Source organism: Octopus sinensis, linkage group LG4 (assembly GCF_006345805.1).
Source record: "Octopus sinensis linkage group LG4, ASM634580v1, whole genome shotgun sequence".
Lineage (NCBI taxonomy): Eukaryota > Metazoa > Mollusca > Cephalopoda > Octopoda > Octopodidae > Octopus > Octopus sinensis.
Genome location: NC_043000.1, coordinates 76,588,758 through 76,615,095, shown reverse-complemented (window position 1 = coordinate 76,615,095; position 26,338 = coordinate 76,588,758). Strand labels below are relative to the sequence as shown.

The following is a 26,338-nucleotide window of genomic DNA, read 5'->3' as shown; positions in this document are numbered from 1 at the left end:
CAAACACTTTAATGATGTGGGAGGTGAGTGAGATTGGGCGATAGTTGAGTGCGAGGGATCTGTTTCCCTGTTTGAAAACCGGGATGACTGACTGGGATAAAAACTGTTTCGGTATATAACCTGCGTCTAACGAATTTCTCCAGAGGTTGGTCAGAGGGACTGCAAGTTGGTGTTTACATTCCTTCAGGAGACTAGCGGGAAATCTATCAGGGCCTACAGCAGAGTAGTATTTCACCTCATCTATTGCTGCTACGATGTCAGTGGCAGTGAAGGTTATGTCTGAGATTTTATGTTGGGAGTCAACTTCGTTCGCTTCTCTTACGTCAATATCAGTGGGAACACTAAAGACAGAGCAGTATTGTTTCTGCAGTATTTCTGCCATTTCTTTAGCATCGTGTTGGGGAATGCCGTTATCATCAATCAATGGCCCAATGGGTGAGACAGTGGTTCTATACTTATTTGCATAAGAATAGAACACTTTTGGGTTCTGTTTGATGTTTTTGATTACCCACTGTTCCTCCACAGTTCTTTGATTTTCAATGGAGGTTTTCATGTCGGTCTGCAGATGAAGTTTTTCCAGCTCTAGCCTTTTCATTGTTGTTGAATGTGGATGTTGTGTGTGGGAATATTTTAATTGGTTGATTTTTTTGTTGAGTCTTTTGATGCGCCTGATGAGTGTTTTTTTTTCTTTTTAGGGAGCCGGTTTCTGTATGTGTTAGTAGATTTCGTGGGAGCGTGTTTAGAGCATGTATAGGTGACAATGTTTTCAAAGTGCTGCCATGCGGTCTCAATATGGGTGGAATTGAGAGTAAAAGACCAGTCGATAAAAGACAGATCTTTTCTGATTGCTCCCCAGTCCGCTTTGTGGAAGTTTATGTTGTCAAATGGATGCCATGGAGTGGGATTGGCTGGTTTGGTTTTTATATATCGGAAATTAAAATTGCAGAGTATCATGTCGTGGTCTGAGAGGAGAGATTTTTCAACTGAAAAACTGTGAACGAAGCTAGAGTGATTGGTTAATACCAGATCCAAGATCGTTTTATTCTGTCTCGTTGGTTCGAGCACTAGCTGAGTCAGGAAGTATTCATCCATTAGATTAAAGAGCAGCTCTGCTGCTGCTCTATCAGATGTAGAGCATTTGTCTAACTTCAGAGTATTTGTGGGCCAGTTCACATGAGGGCGGTTAAAATCACCCATCGCTAGTATGTTTCCGGAGTGGTACTTCCGAAGGAAGGACTTGACTTTGCTAAGGCACTCTTCAAAGCACTTTAGAGGTGCTTGGGGAGGCCTGTAAAGACCAACAATGATTATGTCCTTGGCCTTGCTGAATAGTGATACCGATTCACAGTAGCCATTGGAAAATATGTCCTTGGCATCAAGTGAAAAGGAGTGTATATATATATATATATATATATTATATATATATATATATGTATTGATAAAACGGTAAGATAACAAAAGAAGAAAGAGACCTCAATATTATGTAAATAGAGGAAATTTATCTATACAATATGTTACATTACTCGGTAGTCAAGATAAAACTCTGAGTTTCAGATGCTGAAGTGGAAATCCACAACACCATCTCTTCGGTTATCTGGCTATTTGAAAACGTTATGAAAAAATACCGTTAAAAATGAAGGGAAATTACTCTGTTATAACTCTGCTTTGCCTGCGTACTTATACATCGCTCGCATTTTTCGTCATAAAAATTATATAAAAATACATAAAAATATATAAAAATATATAAAAATATAAATTCTTCTTGGGACATAACACAGAAAGCATGTTCTATCCGTTTTCTTTAGGGGACCAAAAACGTAACAGAAATTTAGTCACATGTGGGCATGATCCGAAAAGCTCTGTCCTTGTATTTAGACATGTGGTAGGGTCTAAGCTGCTTTTCCAGATAAGCCATCTCTCCATGTCGCATAAACCGCACCTTCCGCTGCCGTTAGTATAGGGCTTACATCTGGCCAAAATCTTCCATTGTATGTTATAATCGACACCTTTATCTCTTAAAGACCAAATATGATTGGATAATTGTGTCGCTTTTCTTTTGTTCCAGTGCCTAAAGCTCAAAGTGTGGTTATTGAACCTGGCCTTGATATTACCCTCTGTAAGGCCCACGTATTTCTTCGTTACAGAGGGTAATTTCAAGGCCAGGTTCAATAACCACACTTTGAGCTTTAGGCACTGGAACAAAAGAAAAGCGACACAATTATCCAATCATATTTGGTCTTTAAGAGATAAAGGTGTCGATTATAACATACAATGGAAGATTTTGGCCAGATGTAAGCCCTATACTAACGGCAGCGGAAGGTGCTGTTTATGCGACATGGAGAGATGGCTTATCTGGAAAAGCAGCTTAGACCCTACCACATGTCTAAATACAAGGACAGAGCTTTTCGGATCATGCCCACATGTGACTAAATTTCTGTTACGTTTTTGGTCCCCTAAAGAAAACGGATAGAACATGCTTTCTGTGTTATGTCCCAAAAAGAATTTATATTTTTATATATTTTTATATATTTTTATGTATTTTTATATAATTTTTATGACGAAAAATGCGAGCGATGTATAAGTACGCAGGCAAAGCAGAGTTATAACAGAGTACTTTCCCTTCATTTTAAACGGTATTTTTTCATAACGTTTTCAAATAGCCAGATAACCGAAGAGATGGTGTTGTGGATTTCCACTTCAGCATCTGAAACTCAGAGTTTTATCTTGAGTACCGAGTAATGTAACATATTGTATAGATATATATATATATATAATATATATATATAATATATATATATATATATAATTTTACCAAGAAGATCGGTACGTTAAATGTTATTTAACCTACCGATCTACTTGGTAGAATTATCAATTAATTGATTAATGAATTAATTAACTTTAAGGTATTATTATTAATATATATATATATATTATATATATATATATATATATATATATATATATATATACATATATATAGATTTCCATATGTATATATGTATATACATCCATATATATATATAATATATATGTATGAATATATATCTACACATGTATATATTCATATATATATATATACACACACAACTCACACACACACACACATATATATATATATATATATTAGACAGACTCTATATATGTATATACATATATACATATCTATACATATACATACATATATATACTTATACATAAATATGCATATATATATATAATATATATATATATATATTATATATTATATATATATATATAGATATATATATATATATATATATATATATATATATATATATATATATATATATATATATATATATATATATATATATACATATATATGTATACATACATATACATACATATATATGCATATATATACATATATAAAAATATCATAGTGAAAGTAATAGAAATGAAATTAATGTGTGTATATATATATATATATATATATATATATTTTTAAATATATATATATTTAAATGCATAGTGAAAGTATGAATAGTTTCGCTATCAAGCTGAAAGTATTATCTCACGTAAAATAGAGATGTTATTGCTTCACTTTTGACCCGTAATACTGAAATAGTGTAAGAGATGAGATTGCTCTGGGTTCGTATTAGGCAAGGAGGTGAACATATTTCCAACCCATGATACTGCATGGACCCTAATTAAGGTCTGTTTCAAATTTGAATGAAATAGGTTGGACAGTTCTTGAGTTATAGTGATGCACACATACACAGACACACACACACACACACACATACACACACACACACACACACACACACACATACACACACACATACTCAGTTTCATATATATAGATATATATAGGATCTAGTTAAACTGATTCACAAAATCTGCATTTTCAAAAGAAAGTAAAAAATCTGAAAATCGGCTATATTAATGTAGTTTTCTACTCTTATTGCTATGAAGGCATAATGTTGTGGAGACAAAAACTAGAGGAAAAAGTTAAAGAGGTTTAAAAATCGAAAAAAATCTGTATTTTAGCCAATAGCGAGACAGAAATTTTCTGCGTTTAACGGTGTCAACTTTAAGATTGTACCCTGTGAAATTTATAGTTTAACATCTGTGAAATGACCGGTTCATTGTAGGTTTCTAAATAAACAGAAATACCTAATAAAATCGACATGAATCATCTTACTGTTTCTTTTGTCTCTTCATTGATTTCTATAATGTTCTGTATGTTTTATTATGCTTTTTAAATTTGTTATATTAATATATTTGTCTGCATGAGTTTACTTTATGTGTATGTCAGCATTTTGTATACCTGTCATGTATTTGCGTACATCATTAATATATAAGTGCATGTATATGTATGTATTCAGTTATGTACATTTATGCATTCACGCGTGTGTGTGTTAGTATGTGTGTGTGTGTGTGGTGTGTGTGTGTGTGTGTGTGTGTGTGTGTGTGTGTGTGTGTGTGTGAAAAGGAGGCGTCTGTCTCCAAAACTCCAAAATTGGGTAACGTTTTCGTGCTTGGATTTGTAAACTACGATAAGAATAACACTGGTCAACAAAGAATTTGTCCCGAGAAAAAGAATACCTGTTTCTTGCATGTTTTTGCATGCAGAATTCAAAAATAATGTCAAATTATCTGTATCACACATAGTTTCTTTGTTCCACGATATCCCTCTTAGTTCCTGTTACATGGGCTAAATTTCAGTTAAGCTGTGGAAATGTGAAGCTAACGGTTTAAAAAATACTCCTAATTTAAATGTTTATGAATAGAATTAACCTAGTGAAACCATAAATCCAGCTGAGTCAATGTGTCCCTGAAGCTTAGCATTACTGAGACGATGAGTCATCAATGCTTTGTCAATACTGTGCTTGAAGTGTAGGTGTGCGGTTGTGTGCTAAGTTCACATATTCCACTCACCATCATATGCCAAGAAACTGTATAAACATCGCAGTATAACAGAGACAGACAGGCACAGATGTTATTTTTTCAAATTTTCTAAATTAAATGAAGTTTTACCCTTTTAGATCCTATTTATTATTCAGCTGGTACTTATTTTATTTTTAGGGTTGATAAAATAAGTACTAGTTGAATGTGTAACCAGTTCAGTTGATCATAAAACTGGAAAGACCATCCTAGAAACAGATGACAATTCATTTCCTTTAGTTTTTGTTTACTTATACACCTCAGCAAATGAGCCAATGAGGTAATCTTTGTGTGGTTGTTCAATTTGCTAGAAAAACTGCCAAATCTCCCTCACACTATGCTCTAACATTTTAAAAATGGAGGACACGTTAAATAATGTTGTCCTAAATCTTCTATAAAAATACAGAATGGCTCATTCTGGCCTGAGCTGGGTTTAAACTGAAAGCCATTCGTTGCAACGAATGCAAACACAGAAAAACTTCACAAAATATATGTAAAATATAGGCGTCTGTGTGGTAAGTAGCTTGCTTACCTCATTGCGCACGTGCGAATTAGAGTTGTGTTTGACACTGAAGCTGTAAGACGTGTTTTTGAAGCCGTCTTAAATTGAAGACTTTTGAAACTCAGCTGTAAGGTAAGATTTTGGGGAGGTCTAGTGGGGGCCTGTTGTTTGCCGCAATTATTTTTTACTAACAAGAAGTCTTCACTGGATTCTAGTCTACCTGAGGCTGAGTCAAAATTTTTTTCACTTAATTGTGAAAATTATTGTTTTGCTGCCGCAAAATTTTGAGAATTGTGTTTGTCCAGGTATTTTGGAAAAGATTTCAACAATATTGTTCCTGTCAAGAAGTACATATGAGAAGAAAATTGGAATGATTTTTCAGTAATTAACTGTTTAACAATTGCGTTAAAAATTTTGGCCTGGAATACCGAGTGACCTTTGCTGTGTTTTGCACTGTTGCTCTCACTTTATCTATCTTTTATTTTAAAAAAAACTCTTTATTGAACTGTTAATTTTTTTTCTATTTCCTTTTTGTTTGGACTTCTTTCTCTTCCTTCTTTTTCCTTAATTATTTTGTATTTTAAGAACTGTATTTTTGGACTTTTTAAAAAAAACATGGCAAATAACAATGGAAAGTTAGTGGAGTGGGAAATTACACCACCCAAAAGATAGTTAAAAGAACTTGAACATAAGACGGTGGTTTTGAGGACTTACTCTAGGATCCTCGACGTCATTGCCGTTTTCAAAAAATATATAATCGAAAGAGAGGTGGCAGAATTTATGCCAGCCATTAAGTTTATCTCTCGTGGTGGGGGGGGGCAAATATGCAACCGTGTGGTTGCTGTTTCACTCCCCAGAAGTGGCTTGTGAATTTGCGAGCCAGTTCCTGGAGGGCAATGACGAGGACTCGGGTTTGCGGCTTGCCACCCGGAGTTGAGCCCGAGTGGATAGGAGATACTAAGCTCCTCAACGTAAATATTCTTCCTGCGGCTGACTGGGGGGGGGGGGGTCAAAAGCTGCTTTGATCCCATGGACCCAGTCAGCCGAAAGTCTTGTATTTCCAGACTTTTTGAGAATGGCTGGGTCTAGGTATCCAGTGATGCTCGACGGACGCCCCCACCCCCGCCAAGTGTCATCGGTGCTTGGAGTCTGGCCATATAAAAAAGAACTGTCCTCAAGGGCAAAGCAAAGTCCTGGAGCGGTTGACGGAGACCTTTGTAGAGGAGGGAATGAAGGCGGCCGAGGAGACGGATGACTCCTCAAAGAAATGCCGCAAAAGAAAGAAGGTGAGTAATAATGGGTGCTCACCGAAGGATCCTGGGGATGAGAGAGAGGAGGTGAATCTCCCAGCCACGGAGGAGACACACCTTCCCCTAGTCGAGAAGAAAAAAAGAGGAAGAGGAGGAGAAACGGGATATTGCCGACAGTCGGAGACATGGCGCCGGAGGGTCCCGGAGCATCTTCGGTGGGGGTTGTGCCACCGGCGGGGGGGGGACATACCATTGGCGGGAATTATGCCGCCAATGCTAGAATTGACTACCTCGGATCTGGAGGAGGAAGAACTGTTGGTCTTCTTTTATAGAGGCGAAGAGGTGGAAAAGGTGGTGACAGAACACTACAAGGGAGTACCTTTGGCCTTCACACAGGAATCCGAATGGCCTCCGCAGATAGCTGTGGAGGTCATAACGTTGCAAATCTGAAGGGACTAAAAGAGGAATATCTTTCGTGACCGGGTGACGCCGACTCGGAACCTGCCCTGATTTTAAAGCAAGCATGGGCGATGGTGGAGTACACGGACACAAGCGATGATGAGGTGGAAAATTGACAAGAGGTTGAAAAGCCTCAGTGTTATAATGTGTAAGAGGCTCAGCGCCTCATTTGTAAATGGAATAGTGTTGACTGTATACTTAATATTTTATTGTATGTTATTTGTAATGGACTATTAAGTCTAATAACTGCAAAAAATTGTAATGAGAGGTTCAATACCTCGTTTTGTTTTTTTCTATTGAAAAAAAAGAAGAATATTTTAGAGAAGCAAAAAATCGGCGGGCGTTCTTTGTCTTCTCCCATCAATATCATCCTCTTTTCACCATTCACCTCATTAATGTATGTGTCCAGCCAGCGAGCTACTCTTTGTAATGCCTTTATGGCAAATCTTAATGAAATAAAGTAGCTTGCTTACCAATCACATGGTTCTGGGTTTAGTCCTACTGCGTGGCACCTTGGGCAAGTATCTTCTACTATAGCCTCGGGCTGACCAAAGCCTTGTGAGTGGATTCGGTAGACAGAAACTGAAAGAAGCCCGTCGTATATATATATATATATATATATATATATATATATATATATATATATGTTTATGTGTGTGTGTGTGCGTGCGTGTGTGTGTGCGTGCGTGTGTGTGCGTGTGTATATGTTTGTGTGTCTGCGTTTGTCCTACTCACCCCCTAACATCACTTGACAACCGATGCCGGTGTGTTTACGTCCTGTAACTTAACGGTTCGGCCTAAGAGACCGATAGAATAAGTACTAGACTTATGAAATTAAGTCCAGGGCTCAATTTGCTCGACTAAAGGCGGTGCTTCAGCATGGCTGCAGTCAAATGACTGAAACAAGTAAAAGAATAAAAGAATAAAAAACAAGAATGAAAATATATGAAAAAATTCTAAAATATCAAGACAATTGCCGAAAAATATCTACAATAAAATTCTGATTGATAACTATAAATTTTTATTAACGCAAAACAGGCGGGTGAAGTAAATCTCGTGGTGTGAAGAATCAACACAACACAACGTGCAGGTGAAGTGAAACACAACAAAACTTGCAGTTGTCATGGTAACAAGCTGTTCATGCCTCGCTATCTGTTAATTCGCTAAAATTACCTGAATTTTCCCAACTTTAATTCCAAATAACATCAGATTCTTTAATTTACGAAATAAAGTAATTGGTTGATCGTAATCAAAATTCAGAGCTGCATCGATACACCAAAGTTGAAAGCATCTGAACAAAATTAAAGAGGGATGATTTTGTGAATCAGTTTAACGAGGTCCTCTGTCTGTGTGTGTGTGTGTGTGTGTGTGTGTGTTGTGTTTGTCTCATGTTGATGTGTTTACGTTCCCGTAACTTAACGGTTCGGCAAAAGATACCAATAAAATAGGTACTAAGCTTACAAAGAATAAGTTCTGGGGTCGATTTGTTCGACTAAAGGCGGTGCTCCAGCATGGCAGCAGTCAAATGACTGAAACAAGTAAAAGAATATATACATATAATACACATACACACACACACACACACACACAAAATACATATTTACACTTACCAAAGTCAGTTATAGTCACTAGGAAACAGGAATTTCCAGCTCTTGTCTCACACAAAACTTCACGTTTTAGCCAGGGACTTGTGGACGGTTGTGTTATAAGATCATCCAGGTCATCTTTAAGGTCAGTGAAGGTATACGGATAACAGTGAGCCAGGTAATATTGGCTGTCGGCGTATGGGAATTCCTAGATGTATAAATTATAGTAGTAGTAGTAGTAGTAGTAGTAGTAGTAGTAGAGTAGTAGTAGTAGTGGTGGTGGTGGTGGTGGTGGTGGTGGTGGTGGTAGTAGTAGTAGTAGTAGTAGTAGTAGTAGTAGTAGTAGTGTGGTGGTGGTGGTGGTGGTGGTGGTGGTGGTGGTGGTGGTGGTGGTGGTGGTGGTGGTGGTGGTGATGGTGGGGGGTAGTAGTAGTAGTAGTAAGTAGTAGTAGTAGTAGTAGTAGTAGTAGTAGTAGTAGTAGTAGTAGTAGTAGTACAAAGGTGATAGATAAGGAAATATTACAGGAACAAGTTAGAGCAAAAGGTTACATAGCAATCGAATGAAATGAAAAATGTGGCAGTATACACATGTATAAGAAGATCCCTGGAGAAGTGCTTCTACCTATGGTCTAGAATGGAAACTCACAGATTTAGGAGTACCAACAACCTGCTCTTAGTAGGTTGTTGGTACTCCTAAATCTGTGAGTTTCCATTCTAGACCATAGGTAGAAGCACTTCTCCAGTGTCATTCTCCGGCCTGTAATGCATTTGCACAGATCATACTCAACTACTCTCCCCCACGTCTTACAAAATTCGCTGGAGGGGACTGCCTTCCTCTTCACCTTCACCTTCCTTTCCCCAAGTTGAACTTGAAGAAATTAGTGGGTGTTTGCCCGAAGAGGCAAAGTGGTTGTCTTCAATCCCATTTTTACTCTGCGTTAAGGCGATCTTCAAGATGGACTTGATCAACATACAGTAATGTAATGTTCGAGCATCGAAAGTATGCATGCAGAAAGGTTTTGTCATTCCTGAAAGAGCCTGTTTATGGCATTTCTTTGTAATCCATCTGATCCCAGGATCTGATGGAGAGGAATTTTGGAAACATTACAGATAAACGGCGATCATATTTGCTCATTACTCAGGGATCTCTGCAGACAACACCCTCGACACATATCTACACATCATAAGCCACAGCATGACATCACACGCAAAGGATCTTGACTGTAGATGGACCGCCTGAATTGTAAAATGTACCATTTCACCAGACGTGAAACGCAGACGCTCCAATCCGGTCAAACAAAATTTAGGACAAGTTATGCCAGTCCAATCGCTCTGTACTGAAATATAACATGTAGTAAACATTATAAAAAAGAAAGCCATAAAGCATAAAGACTCGGTACTGGAATTGGGTAACGTGGAAAACATTAAAACAGATCTGCAAGTTGAAGAAGTTTTTCCCTAACCTGGCTCGTTCCCCTGCTCCCCCACGCTGTCGCACCTGCCCCTGCTTCTCCAACACCACCATCCTTACAGGCACCCAATCGATGTCCCTATCACATCACCGACTCATTTACCTGCACTTCTAGTAACATCATTTACTGCATTTCCTGCTCTCTCTGCTTTTCCCTGTACATCGGTCAAACGAGACGCCGCTTGGCTGACCGGTTCGCGGAGCACCTCCGAGACATCAGAGTCGGCAATGATACCCTGGTCTCGCGCCATTTCCGTTCTACCGGTCATTCGCTACAACATCTGTCTGTGTTCGGACTGTCTTTGCACAGGGACCATCCAGACTCTTGCCTTCGCCGTGAACAGGAATTTATCTTCCCTCTTTGCTCCTTTGCGTCACATGGTTTCAACTCACCTCCTCTCTTCATCTGACACCAACCTCACCTTCTCTCTTCATTTGATACCAGCACCCCACCACTCCACACACGCTAGCACTGACCACTTCCCAGCACCCACACCACACACCATCATCCACACACCCACACACAATCTTCAATAGCATCACCTCACATACCATTATATAAACAGCCACACACACTGTTTAACTCAGTACACACACCACACACCACCATGCACACTCCCACACCCACACAAACACAAAAACACAGACAATATATATATACACACGCAACACGCATTAACACACGCAACATACATAGACAAAGATAACTTTCGACCACATATGGTGTATACCATACACATCCACACTGTTTGGTCACACACACATGCACATGTGCACACACCACATGAAAAAGCACACATCAACTGCTACACACAACACACACACACGCACACGTTACACACGCACACGCACACACACACACGTCAGAGCCACTCGCCCCTAATTACCTTTTCACACGCACACTTACTCACATACACCATTCTGACATACACACACAGGCACGCGCACCTTCTCTTGGGATCACTAGCACTTTATTATCTTCCTTTCATTCAAATTCTTTTATTTTTATTATCTCTCTTTCTTTCAACCTCCTTTTTTTCCCAATCAACCGCCATGCTGGACCGGTGAAATCTACAAGCTTTTTTTTTCTTCATTTTCTCTCTATTTATTTTCTCTTATTCCTTTCTGTTGAAGTGCATGGGCTCGAAACGTAAAAGACTTTTTCATTTTCCCAAACGTCAAAGTTGTTCATACAACTGGCTTCGTCTTTTGTTTTCCTATAAACTTCAAATACATACATATATATATATATATATATATACCGGAGTAAATACATAAATGTGAAACAAGGTGGAAAAAAGAGTACTCAAATACCAGTAGTAGAGTAATATGCTTTATTTAAAGCAGCAGAAAATTCAACAAAACCTGTTACTCTGAGTTTCCCGTTTCCGTTCGTCGGACAGTTTTTGCTAGAATAAAACCGATATATGAATTCTATTCAGACTATTGCAAACGCTACACCTTTAAAAAAAATGGACTTGTTTGATTGGCCCTTTAGAAATAACGGCCATACAACTTTACCCGCTGGATTTTTCTCAGAAAAATATACCTATCCCTGCACGAAAGCAATATCTCAAAGGTCTTATAGAGAAAACGGAAGAGTTTGTTCGAAGATTGAGATGGAAAGCCTTCTTCCTTGATACTAAACAGAAAACCAAAGGAAACACATATGGACTTAAATCTCCCAGAAATCCACCACCTATTCCGGAATTAGAAGCCTTCGAGAAAGACCTTTTCGAACTAATTAGGAAAATGAAATTCCGCAAATATAGCAACCAATTACAAAGAAATATGAAAGAAAAAATTAAGGAGATTAACAACTCGAATAAGATCTTCGTTAATTCTGATAAGACAAGGAACTTATATGCACTTGATAAGGAAGTTTATAAACGCCTGATTTCGAATAGTGTCACAGACACATACAAAAAAGATAACACAAATATATACAAAGAGGTGAATTTGGAAGCAAGAGTAATAGCTAACAAGCTTAAGGTTAGTGATAGTGTTGAATATCTTTCCCCACGACCAGCTTTTATTACACTAAAAGACCATAAAGCCAATTTTAATAGAAACCCTAAATGTAGATTGATAAACCCAGCTAAAACTGAGATAGGCATTATTAGCAAAAATATTTTGGACCGTATTTTAACTAAGTTAGATAGTGAAGTAGACTTGAGAATTTGGAAGAATAGTAAGTCAGTCATAGAGTGGTTTAAAGGTATTAGCTATAAGAATAATTGCAGTTTTACACAATTCGATATTATTGATTTTTACCCGTCAATATCTAGAACGTTACTCCTAAGGGCATTAGACTTCGCCAAGCAGTATGTCGACATCGATAGCTCGGAAATTGATATTATTATGCATGCGAGGAAATCACTTCTTTTTTTCGAGGATTCCACCTGGATCAAGAAGAGTGAGGATTCTCTTTTCGATGTACCGATGGGGGCATACGACGGGGCTGAGTTATGTATGCTCGTAGGAGCCTGTATTCTTCATAATCTAAAAATAGAATTCCCATTTATAGATGCAGGTTTATATAGGGATGACGGCCTTATAGCCACCCATAATTTAAACGGCCATGAATCGGATAGACTTAGGAAGGACCTTATTGCTTTCTTCCAAAGGATGGGCTTACGGGTTACAATAGATACTAACCTGAATAGTGTAGATTTTTTAGACGTAAATTTTAATGTAAGGTCGGATAGATTTAAACCTTCCGTAAGCCCAATGAAAAGCTATCGTATATTAGCAAAGATTCGAACCATCCACCAGTTATCCTTAGGAACTTAGTCAGCAATGTAGGTAGAAGAATATCTTCAATTTCTTCGGACGAAGCAGCATTCCATAATGCTGCGCCTTATTACGACAGCGCATTAAGGAATAGTGGATTCTCGGAGAAGATCCAGTACAACCAGCCTAATGCTGATAATAACACCGCACGAAGAACTAGGAACAGGAAAGTTTTGTGGTTCAACCCGGCTTTCAATTTGGCCGTAAAGACTAATATAGGTAAGGAATTTTTGAAATTAATCTCTAACCATTTTAAGCAGGATCATAAATTTTATAGGATTTTTAATAGAAGAACCCTGAAGGTTAGCTATTCTTGTTGTAGAAATTTCGCCTCTTACATTAGCCAGCATAATAGGAATCTGATTGAGATTAAACATGGTGCCGAGCCCATTAAGAAATGCAATTTCAAAAATGAATCCTCCTGCCCGTTAGAAGGGAAATGTCTAGTAAAAGGAGTAGTTTACAGAGCGAAGATACAAATAGAAGGCTCATCAGAATACAAGACATATACAGGGGCTTCAGAAAGTTCGTTTAAAACGCGATTTTATTCGCATAAAAATTCATTTAGATACCCAGAAAATAGGAAGAGGACCAGCCTAGCAAAATATGTCTGGGAACTGAAAGAAGAGGAAACCCCACCTTTCAACGTGACATGGAGCATTCTGGACAGAGCGGCACCATACAGGCATGGAGCACACAAAAATAATTTCAAATGCAACCTTTGCCTGTTAGAAAAATTCTACATCTTATTCAAGGACAATAATTCTTTGAATCAAAGAAGTGAGCTGATGAACTTATGCAGGCACGCAGCTAAATTTAAAATGTCAAGCATAAATATACCATATGGATAGAGTATATATTTTGTATTTTTGATTTTGAAATTTTGATTTTGATTCTTGGACTAATATGTAAACGCAACGATGGATTTGTTTCGCGCTATGCAGATTCCATTCCGTATAGCAAAGTCTCATGCATATATTTTGTTTATATTTCTACATATTTATTAGGAAAAACCTTCGACTTAGTGTTATTATATTGTATAGGCTTACTTTGATTTTAATTTATAGATGATCCGATAGGGGGATACATTTTACATATCCCTCATATAATTTTCATTATTACACTCAACTTTTTTTTAAAAGCAATGTTGTCAAAAATTAGAATTGTGATGTGGGTGAGTGTATGGCCACGAGTGTGTGTTCGTGAGAGTGCATCCCTGTGTATGTGTGAGTGAGCGTATGTTTGTGCTTGAACACACACATACACGAGTGTATGTGTATGTATACACTTGGACTTGTGTGTTTGTGCACTGGCATCTCTATATATGTGTCAATGTACGAGGCTGCACGGCTTGTATACATAGTCTTTCTTTTTTTCCTATTCCGTTTTTCTCCCCAACCCTCCTTTGTTCCTTTTTCTTTTTCTTTATTCTTTTTTCCTTTCTTTTTTTCTTTCCCCTTTTCCTTTCTCTCTCTCCTACTTTCTTTCGTTTTTTCTCTAACTATACGATACATGTATAAAGCCAGCAGGCAGCTTCACGCTCCCCTCGCTCATTCATACCCTAAGCTTCGTAAATACGGAAGATACTTAATCTACTATGATTTTAGTTTGCGGCGAGCTAGATTGCGTATACATATGTATACCTGCACCTGCGTGATGGATGGGATTCGCACGCATATATTATGTGTATGTTGATATATATGTATACTTTAATATGAATATGTATTGCTGTGTTATATTCTTAATACATATTTTTAATGCATTTCAATTCCCATGTATTAATTATATTTCCTTCATTAAGGTCAATATGTATTTTATTCAATATAAGGTTTTTCCTCGAATTTTATAATTTTTTATATACCTTTTCTATATTTTATATATTTTTATATATTTTTATATATATTTTTATATATTTTTATATTTTTATATTTTATATTTTTTTATATTTCATATACATATATATATTTTTGAACTCATCTATGTTTATCACTCGAAAATTGGCCGTTATTTCTAAAGGGCCAATCAAACAAGTCCATTTTTTTTAAAGGTGTAGCGTTTGCAATAGTCTGAATAGAATTCACATATCGGTTCCATTCGAGCAAAAACTGTCCGACGAACGGAAACGGGAAACTCAGAGTAACAGGTTTTGTTGAATTTTCTGCTGCTTTAAATAAAGTATATATATATATATATATATATATATATATATATAATATATATATATATTATATATATATATATATATATATATATATATATACATATATTACAGAACTTGGAAATAAGATTTAGACTGTTCTTAAGACAGCATTACCATTTGCCATTCCAGCATATAGTATGGTATTCCTCTAGTTAGTAGTGGACACTGTAAGTTGGTTATGTTCCGGCTATACCTACAGTAAAAGAGAAGGAAACTTCAGCAGAGATTATAATCAAGCAAGCTATTTATTTAAATATCTATCTATATATTTATATGCGTGTGTGTTTGTGTTTGTGTATATATGCTTATCTACCTGTCTATCTGTTTGGCTGTTGCTCTCGAGTATTCTGATGTGTCACCGATACGTGATCAATTTGTCAGATGAGTATAGAAGTGATGTGATGTGTGTGTCTGTGTGCGTAAGTCATTACAGCTTTCATGGTCATGGAGAGATATATGTATGTGTATGTAGACAGACAGACAAGCAGTCAGGCAGTCAGGCAGACAGACCGACAGATAGATAGATAGATAGATAGATAGATAGATAGATAGATAGATAGATAGATAGATAGATAGATAGATAGGTAGATAGGTAGATAGATAGATAGATAGATAGATAGATAGATAGATAGATAGATAGATAGATAGATAGATAGATAGATAGATAGATAGATAGATAGATAGATAGATAGATAGATAGATAGATGCTATTACACTATTCATAGTCATGACGGATTCTACCGTTATTTATCATACTTTGCCAAACTGGAACAACTCAACCTTATTGTGAATGAACATCGGACGTTATTAGTATTAAGATATTTATTAGAGTTTATGCCTGATCATTGGAAACCAACATTTGTATTAAATTTCACACAGATCTGATGGTTCTAGTCATCCGGAAGCTACTATGATGTGATTCGATCTTCAAAAAGTAGCAGCAAAAATACCCTTGAAATATGAACCTCACTGTCTTGAGATGAAAGGACACATTAGATAGTTTAGGGCTTGATACCAGTAAAGGGACGCAGTTATCACGGCTGGAGTAGCTTTGATCAGGAAGTTTGCTCGATCAGCATTTTCCTGGGTTAATCAACAATTATAGCAACAAAGCCAAGTAATTAACATTTCATTATCAAATATATTCATCAACTGGCGAGCGAGGCCTTTAACTTTTACTTTCTACACTTCATAACACTCAACAGAATTGAAATAACCACGAGACTATTTTTCATAGCGGTTGAAACTGTTCGTTAAATATATGACCATAACCATAGTTTTTTACTCTCTTTCATGCTGTGTTAGTGATCCAGTTTACGGAGTGAAATAATATTTTTAAAACAGTTAATCAAATAACAGTAATTTGATGGAGAGTAAGGATATTTACAAAATGTGGTGTCCTGTTCTCTTCCAGCCTACAGCATTCCTCTTGAATTCCTCTTCAGAATAGATCAAAGGCCGCATTCCTTTGAAATAAAATGTAATACAATATTTGGTAGGCTTTTAATGTAAATGATATTAGACATTAACAAGACGACTTTAAGAGAGGTTCAGTAGTGTGACTTCAAATAGATATCTATTGCTTACTGTGTGACAATGTTAACGATGACACTAGAAGAGTTACAATACCAGAGAAAAATAAAGTAGTTGTATGGGTGCTTAATTTGAGAAGCAAACATGATAGTCCTTTTGTAATGTAGATGGTATCGTTTGGTTAGCGATAGGTGACTCATTTCTAGCCAATGAAGCGCTTGACCTTTTCTGTTTATCTAATATTTAAAAGAAAGGGTTGTTTTAAAAACTGGAGTCAATATTTTAAAAACAAGAAAGACATACTGTAAAATCACTGAAGCAAAACTTCTGCGAGAAACATCGTGAAAAATTCTGAGAAAATACCTTGGACATCACATACCACTACACTACAACCACCAGTACCACTACAGTATTTTAGACCAAAATACAAGAAAAACACAAAGTACTAGAAATATATACAAGTGGATTAAAAATACTGCCCCATGATACACACACACATCTGATCGATCAGAAACGCTGCTCTAAATCGTTTCGATCAAAAATACTGTTCTATGATATCCCATCTGTTGAGTCATAGATGGTTACGATTGGGACCATTTCAGTAACTGATCTGCCATTTCATCAAGACTAAACAAACATAACTACATGTTACGATCAAATAAGATTTTTAAAAACAGACATATCCAAAATATTTACAAATAAAAAAGTATATTAACCGTAGTTGTAAAGACTGTCCTTCTTCAGTAAATTTACAATCCGGAACTTGTAGTCTATTCCTGGCACCGTATTCTCAATACGAAAGAAATACCATTGTGTGTGACGGTTAGTGTAAAGATCTGACTTCAAAACAAATTCATATTCGAACTGACCCCTGTTAACAGAGAAAATGGGATAAAAGTCACTGATAAAATACATGAAAAATTAATGTGGACAAAAGACGAAAATGTGGAAAAAAAACATATACGTATTAATACATATAATACGCAATACACACACACACATACATACACACACATACATACACACACACACACACGGACACACACGCGCACACACATGCACACACATACACACACACACATAGTTACACATACGCACACACTCACGCACACACGCACAAACACGCGCGCGCGTACACCACACACACATAGATAGATGGAGAGAGAGAGAGGGGGAGACAGACAGACGGACGGACGGACGGACGGCTGGATGGATGGATGGATGGATGGGTGAAGCAAATCGCTTCCTGGATACTTAGCTAGGATTTGAAACCTAATCTAAATTTTTCTGTAAACTCATTTCTATTGTTCTCAGTATTTGTACAAAAAAACTTATGGGAGTCAACTGTTATATTTAGATATGCCTTATTGCTTCCTGAGAATCTTGAGGTTAAACAGATAATAAGCGGAAAAATCCTTTGTTTAACCTGACCTAATTTAAGTAGGAATATTATAAATACGGAACCCAAATTTAATTCTTCCCCTTTCCTCTGCGCCTTGCCCAAAGAGAATTTTGCTCTGCACACATCACATGTCATCGAGGGATTATATATCTTTCGTCAAACCAAACAGGTAAATTCTCCTACTATTTCTCTCTCCTTCCATCTGTCTAATATCTGTCTAATATCAGTCACATTGGTGAACACTGCTATTTAAGAAATGGACAACAGAACTTCAACTAATCTTTGTACAACTCGAAGTTACTTTTTATATTGTAACAGTAAAATAAAGGTCACTTCAACTATTTTCTTTTATCATTTTGTTCCGTGGACGTCTTCAAACAATAACCATTATACACTCGGTAATACCTGAGAATCTAACTTTAATCTGTCTATATCCCAACCGAAACACGATAAGTCGATAATCAACTACATATAACCGTTACATATATACCGTCTTCTGTTGGAATCACTTATTTTCATAACACTAATTTTACCGTAAACTGACACGTTAAATTAGCTCTTCTCAATCTTGAAAGTTCAATTCTAGTTCGACAATCAGAAAACTAACATCAATAACAACGTAAATATTGGAAATAAAAGTGGCACTCCGTCGGTTATGACAAGGGTTCTAGTTGATCCGATCAACGGAATTAACGTCTAAGAGGCTGCACACGCTACAGACAGGTATGCCCTTAACATAGGTCTCGGGGAGATTCAGCATGACACAGAATGTGACAAGGCTGGCCCTTTGGAATACAGGTACTACTAGTTGAGTGAACTGAAGCAACGTGAAGTAAAATGTCTTGCTCAGGGAAATAACGTGCCACCAGGAATTGCACTCACGACCTTACAAACGTTAGACAAATACCCTAACCACTAAGCCACGTGCCTTCACAACGGAAACAAAACCAGATAATAAGAAATATCAATTGTAATGTTAATGAATAGATGGAGAAAACTTTACTTACACTCTTCGAGCTTGCCGTAAATTCCCACTTTCAAATCTCGACTCAAACACCAGTGAAGGACCATAATCTTCAGATGACATCAATGGACAGTTATAGGGTGAATTCCTCTCAGAATCATACACAATTATTGGTCGTGACCATTTTGTATGGCTTTTATAGGGAGCGATTTGTGTCTCAATGGTTTGCGTTGGTACTGAACAGAAATTACAAAGAACGAAAGCGGACTATTATAAGGTGTTGCATATATTTCTTCAATGCTGAGATGGCAAAAATAAAGTATCAAGGTCCGAAAATAGCACATTAACACCTCCCTTTCCCTTCCAAATGCCTAGTTATAACGAACAGTAATATTTTCGCGAAAATTATTATAAATTGAAGGTAGTTGGAAGGGTGGTGTGGTTATCTTAATAGCGTAATGGTGTGTTGTTGATAGTGGTTGACGTTGTTGTTTAATCTTACGTAATCCAGCAGATCTGTAATCAAAACTAATCCAAAAGATCTGTGGTCAAAAATAATCCAGCTGTGATCATCCCAAATTTTTTCGTAGTGTATCTTTAACTGCGACTGTTATTATTTTTGTTGTTGTTGTTGCTACTGCTGCTGCTGCTAATGTCATTGCTTAGTCCCAGCATAGTCTTCATGCAGCAGACCTATGAACAAAAATTTCGCAGCCGTGACAACACCGTCTTTTATTTCGTATACAATGTACCTAGGAGTATATCAGTGCCAGTTTCTGTTCTTTTATGAAAACAGTGAGTGGTATGATTACAGGAAGATTTGGTGGATAAGTGGTTGTTTTCGGCTCAAAATCGTAAAGTCGTGCGTTCGATGCCTGGCGGCGTGTTGTGTCCTTCAGCAACACACTTTATATCACGTAGCTCCAGTCCACTCAGCTGGCAAAAATTAGTAGTATCTGTATGTCAAAGGGCTAGCCTTGTCACAACTGAATATCAGGGAGAACAACAGTAAGGGTACGCGTGTCTGTGGAGTGCTTAGAGACTTGTATGTTGATTCTACAATCAGGCTGTTCCTTTGATTGGATCAACTGAAACATTTGTCGTAACCGACGAAGTGTCAGTATATACTATGTATTACATGTACACTTCATCTGACAGACTTCCATACAGTTTCCTTTTACTTAATTTCCCTCATATCGTCTAGGTTAACTGGAGGTGATGGAAAATGACTTTCGGTGAAGCTGCTGCGCAGTCGGATCGAACCCGTGACTTTGTAAGTGAGAAGCGAATTACCAAGCTACTCCCTCTGTAGTTCAAAGTTCTGTTACACACTACGTCATTCTAATTCTGCTTCAAGACTACGTTAAAGGTACATTTGTCTGTGGAATCTTTGATCACTCACAAATTAATTCAGTGAACATGTAATTAAGTTAAACGACCGAGTCAATATTCGTTGTAGAAGCCGAAAGAGATCACATTAATTTCTAATAATATAAAGTAAAATTACTTCAAATAAGACTATGACAGATTAATGTGTTAGAATTTCTATATATGTGTGCGATTGTATGTATGTGTGTATGTATGTATGTATGTATGTATGTATGTATGTATGTATGTATGTATGTATGTATGTATGTATGTATGTATGTATGTATGAATATATGCACGTACGTACGCATGTATGTATGTATGTATGTATGTATGTATGTATGTATGTAAGCATGTATGTATGTATTCTTTTATTTGTTTCACTCATTTGACTACAGCCATGCTGGGGCACCGCCTTTAGTCGAACAAATTGACCCCAGGACTTATTCTTTGTAAACCTAGTACTTATTCTATCGGTCTCTTAGGCCGAACCGCTAAGTTACGGAAACGTAACTTAGCTTGACATCGGTTCGGTTGTCAAGCGATGGTGGGGGTACAAACACACAAACACACACATACACACACATACACACACATACACACACACCACAATTGAGGCCAATGAAAGAAATTTGGTAATTTAAGAATTAAGGAAGCTATACTCATACACAGACTAGGGCCCCAAATTAACAACAGGCTGAAGGTTGGTAATCAATATATTATTTAGCTACATTTGGATGCGTGTAGGTTCATTTTTGATAAGATGCTTATAACAAAAAAAGAAGAAAAGATAAAAAGAAGGGAAAAACGAAGCTGCACGTATAATACATAACGTAGAAGCAGCGCCACGGATGTACCAGTACACACGAGATTGAAACATGGCTGACCTCACGCACTTCTTATGAGGAATTCCGGAAGGAGCTTCGTGAGACCACTGCTGAGGCGCTTCCAAAAAAAAAAAAGAAAAAAAAAAGAAAAAGAAAAGCCGTTGGAAAACCGATTATAGCAGCGACTCCATCTAAGAATATCTGAAGAAGGAATTTTATTCCGAAATATCATATCAGACTATGGATGACTAAATTACAACATGTATATAGCCCATTGTCTGTATTATAGTGCATTATTGTACCATTCAAAACTTTTATTCTTTATATATATATACGACGGGATTCTTTCAATTTCCGTCTACCAAATCGATTAACAAGGCTTTGGTCGGCCCGAGGCTATAGTAGAAGACACTTGCCCGAGGTGCCACGCAGTGGGACTGAACCCGGAACCATGTAACTGGTAAGCAAGCTACTTACCACACAGCCACATCATTATTAAGTTATATTTCAAGATTTCTTGCCAATAGAGAAAGACCCAGTTTCTAACCTATATTCAAGGCTCCTTCATTGGTATTTTAACATCAACAACGGTATTTTTGTATGCATGCATGTATGTATGTAAGTATGTATGTATGTATGTATGTATGTATGTATGTATGCATGCATGCATGCATGCATGTATGCATGTATGTATGTATGTAAGTATGTATGTATGTATGTATGTATGTATGTATGTATGTATGTATGTATGTATGTATGTATGTATAAAGTGAATAGCTAAGGATAATATATTCAAGCAGGTATTTAGGTGTTCCTAAATTCTGATCCCGCTCGCGGAGGTAGAGCTAATATCACCACAAATCTTTCTAGCTGTGACAAGAAAATTTGCCCTCTCAACGCAGGAAAAAAATATTGTGTACAGATGTAGGGTTACCTCAGGTAGGGTTTCATACTATTATATAGAGACATGCTCTACTATCTTCAAATCAAGATAATGTAATCACCTAGCTTCCTTCAGAGATAGAGAAAAAAGCACAGTACTAACTTAAATGAGTTTATTTGGTCCCTAAAGGATAGAAACACTAACTTTGCTATAAAATAGGAAATAAGTTACGGAGACGTAAACACACCGACATCGGTTGTCAAGCGACGGTGGGGGTACAAACGTAATCGGAAGTAAGAAATGCTATTTCTTCCTCGTCTAAATACCAATTATTAAATGATAAACAGGAATTAGCCCATCACAGAAAAAACATTCAAATATTTCCCTAGCAAAATTTTAAATTAAGTATCACGTAGATTGGAGAATCGTTAGCACGCCAGGCGCAATGCTTAGCGGTATTTCGTCTGTCTGTTATTGAAAATTTATTGTTGGAGTGTGTTCGTAAAGTAAGTTTCTATTAATTGTTATATCGTTATACCTCTTGTTGTGCCTATTGTTGGACTTATTGTTTTAAAAATTGTATTATAGTTTTCTTTCGAAAGCTGTCTGTGGTTTTCACCTGTGGGGGAAAACATTAATTGCCAGTAAGATGCTGAAAAGTGTGTCTTCGTCGGGTGAAGATTCATCGACTGAGCGGGAACGAGGAAGATCGAAAGTTTAATTTTTGATAACGTTTCTGATGTTTCGGAAAGTGAATTCCCTGCTTTACCAAAAGTTATGGGTACCAAAAGAAATGTAGAAGCAAAGACCATTTAAAATGAAGAAAGAAAAAGTTTTGCGTCAGCAGTTGGTAGTGAAACGCTACAGCTGTCAAATGACAAAAAAAGAATTATTAAAATACAAGGAAATGATAACGGTACGAGATGGAGTGGTAAAAGTGGAAATACCAGAACAATTAACGGCAGTAAAAAGGAAAATTATTATTTTTAAGACATTCTGCTTAAAAGGTTAGAATACGAAGAGTTCCACCCGCAGTAAACCCTATGTACTCGATGGCAGCAGTCCTGGCAAACAGGGATGATAATATAAACCTTCTGCAGGCTACAGTCGCAGAGAATACATATTGGACTGGACAAACGCTCAACCTGCTACTGTAGGCAGAGCAGAAAATTTTAGAACAGCTCCCAGAAATAGTAGATGTAGAGGAGGAAGTTCTAAATATTTTTGAGGGGCGTAAGCCCCGATGTTTCCAGTTTGGCCAACTAGGTCACATTAAAAAATATTGTAAAGAAAGTGAAGAAGAATCGGACGGTGAGGAGGAAGAAAGAGAGAGAGAGAAACTGAAGGAATAATAAACAACAAAAGGAAAATGGAAGGCTCGAACCAGCAAAAGCAGATCGAGCCGAGACCAAAAAAGATAACCAAGAGAGACAGACCGATAATGACGGAGGGGGAGACGGACAAAGGAACAGATGCGCTACACAGCAAAAACGATGACTTAATGCGTGATATAAAAACGAAAACATCAGCCACTAGGCTAATTGAACTATCAGAAAAATATAAAATTATGTATTTTACGAAGTGGACAAAAAAACATATATCTTGTGTAACACGTATGGAAAATCGGCCTCATCATTGAGATTTGATTTTCATCAATCTATATTTGAAGGCTTGCCACCTCCGACCCTAAGCCAAGAAAAGGTAGAGAGTCCCTCTCCACAGGACGCCCCGATCTAAAAGGTAAGTCATGTCTATTCACATTGGTTGTATAAATGTCCGTGGCCTGATGTCAAGTTGGAAGCAAGGGCGCTTCCTAAATGACATCAAGTCAAGAAATTTGGATGTAATCGTTGCAGCGGAAACCCGGATGAAGAGGCCAAGAGATCTGCTCCCCCTCCTGAACCGCTACGAGAAATACGTTTCTCCAAGTCGGGTGATGGGCGGGGGCGGAGTGTTGGTCCTACTAAAAAAGAAACCGGCTAACCGAGAAAAAGTTGGGTTTTTTCTGATCTAGAAGGCAGGCTGGTTGTTCACGACCTGACGTTCAGTTGTGGCAAGACAATCAGGCTGGTTGCAGTTTATGTACCCAACGTTATGGGTCCGCAAAGTGAATATTTTCGTGACCTGGACAACTTCCTGGCCACGTCGCATTCACTAGTATTGATAGGAGACTTTAACACAATTTGTGACGCACGCATAGAATGTGTTGGCTCGAACATGAATAGAAAATGTAACCCTGGCTTTCGGGATCTGCTAAGTCATTTTCACCAGGCAGATCCATATAGGTTGCAACATCCGAACACGCCACTGTGGACGTGGTCATATAGTGACGGGTCTTCCAGGACATATATAAATAGGGTTTTAATTAGAAAAACAGGTAAGTGCATAGCTAAGTGTCCACAGTTTCATCGAGTCAGCTACAGTGATCACAAGATGGTTACCTGTAAGCTGACAGTAGATAACTTACATAGACAGGGATCTGGCTACTGAAAACTCAATACGTCCCTTTTGGCGATTGGTGGGTACAGAAAGCAGATGAAGAAATTAATTCAGAGAGCATTGACAGCTACTATGATTGATAATAAATGGTGGTACGCCCTAAAAAGAGCTATAAAATATGAGTCTATTAGGTTTAGCATAAGTTTAGCTAAGAAGGGACGTAGAATAAGAGATGGTATAGTTAAGGAACTAGAAGAAGCTTTGACCAAGTGAAGGCAAAGAAACTGGAGTTGAACCAGTATCTTGAAACCCAACACATGGGAAGTATTACCAGAGCTAAGTTATGTGCGATGGGAAGTGAAGAACTCAAGGCCGCTGGATGGGCCTGAGTGGTGGAAGCTCGACAAGAAAATAGTTCCACTATTCGGTCTATGACGAACCAAAATGGTGGCTTGGTAAACGAACCCGAGGAAATGTGTTAAGTATTTGCGGCGTACTTCGCCCAGCTGTTCGGGGGTGATGGCTGTTCTGATGGTAGGAAAGTCCTCGAGGATTTTGTTGCCGGGCTACCACGCCTCTTGGGGTCGGATGCGGAGGCTTGCGAGGGGCCGATCACGCCTGGGGAGGTGACGGAGGCTATGGCTGAGTGTAAAGTGAGTAAGTCGCCGGGATTTGATGGTATTTCTTACGAGCTATATAAATGTATGCCAGACTTGTTCGGGCACTTACTGGCAAGCATATACGCGAACTGGCAACAGAATGGGTTTATCCCCAGATCTGTGCGCCGAGGAGTGGTGACGTTGATCAGAAAGGACCCGGGCAAGGGACACGTTTTAGATAATTTCAGGCCCATCATTCTGTTAAACGCAGAAGTGAAGATTTTGGCCAAGGTTTTAGCAAAAAGGTTGGCGCTTGTCGCGAATGATATAGTCGGAGAGGCACAGACATGTGTCATCCCAGGCAGAACCATTCAGGATACCCTCCATCTCGCTATACCATAGAGAGGGTTGGTGATAACTCTGGTAAAGGTGGGGCATTGGTGCATTTAGACCAATCTAAAACTTTTGATAGGGTCGACCATCGATACCTGTCAACTGTGCTTGTGCAGTTTGGCCTGGACCTTGGCTTCCTCAGATGGTTCATCGCTCTGTATCACAACATTGACTCGATAGTTCGGGTGAACGGTTTCTTTTCGAAGCCGTTCTGCATTGGAAGAGTCTGAATGTAACGATGGCCTGAGAGCGACTCTAGGTCTCGGGTATATTCAACTTGACAGCCTGTTCCACCGTACATTCGGGTTGAGAACGTTGGACAATTTCCAAAAGTCCTTGACCTGGCAATGTTACAGGGGCGCCTTGCCCGTTTGGGATAAACTCGCAAGACATGGAAAGTCTCACTCTTCGACCTGTCCAAGATACGGGGTGGGGTAGGGAAACCATCCCTCACGTTATTGTCCAGTGTCCTGAGATATCTGAAATGTGAGTTTATGCTGAACACCTGTTGTCCGGCGAAGGAAGAGTACAGCTGTCGACTGGGTCAACTATAAAAAGTGACCCACCGGAATTTTTAACAAATGAAGGTAAGAATTGTTTTCTCACTGTTGTTGCATTAGCGAAAGAGGCAGTATGGAAGACTAAGATAAAAGGGATTAAGACGGATAATTTTATCTCCGGCCACGAGTTAAGATCGTTTTTCACTTTTCACTTGAAAAAGAAAGTGTGGCTGGAGAAGAGATGCCTGTCGGAGAGTG

The 26,338-nt window shown here is 37.9% G+C and overlaps 1 protein-coding gene across 1 annotated transcript in view; it reads right to left on the bottom strand.

Annotated features, from left to right (window-relative positions):
- Window positions 1–26,338, bottom strand: part of LOC115210503 (cytosolic carboxypeptidase 2-like) — a 291,706-nt gene that overhangs the window by 175,535 nt on the left and 89,833 nt on the right. Inside the window, exons 4-8 of the mRNA XM_029779107.2 lie at window positions 19,115–19,307; window positions 17,422–17,576; window positions 16,560–16,638; window positions 15,287–15,365; window positions 8,733–8,916 (exon numbers count right to left, since the gene is read on the bottom strand). Of these exons, the coding sequence (XP_029634967.1) occupies window positions 8,733–8,916; window positions 15,287–15,365; window positions 16,560–16,638; window positions 17,422–17,576; window positions 19,115–19,307 (690 nt within the window). The remainder of the gene's footprint in view (window positions 1–8,732; window positions 8,917–15,286; window positions 15,366–16,559; window positions 16,639–17,421; window positions 17,577–19,114; window positions 19,308–26,338) is intronic.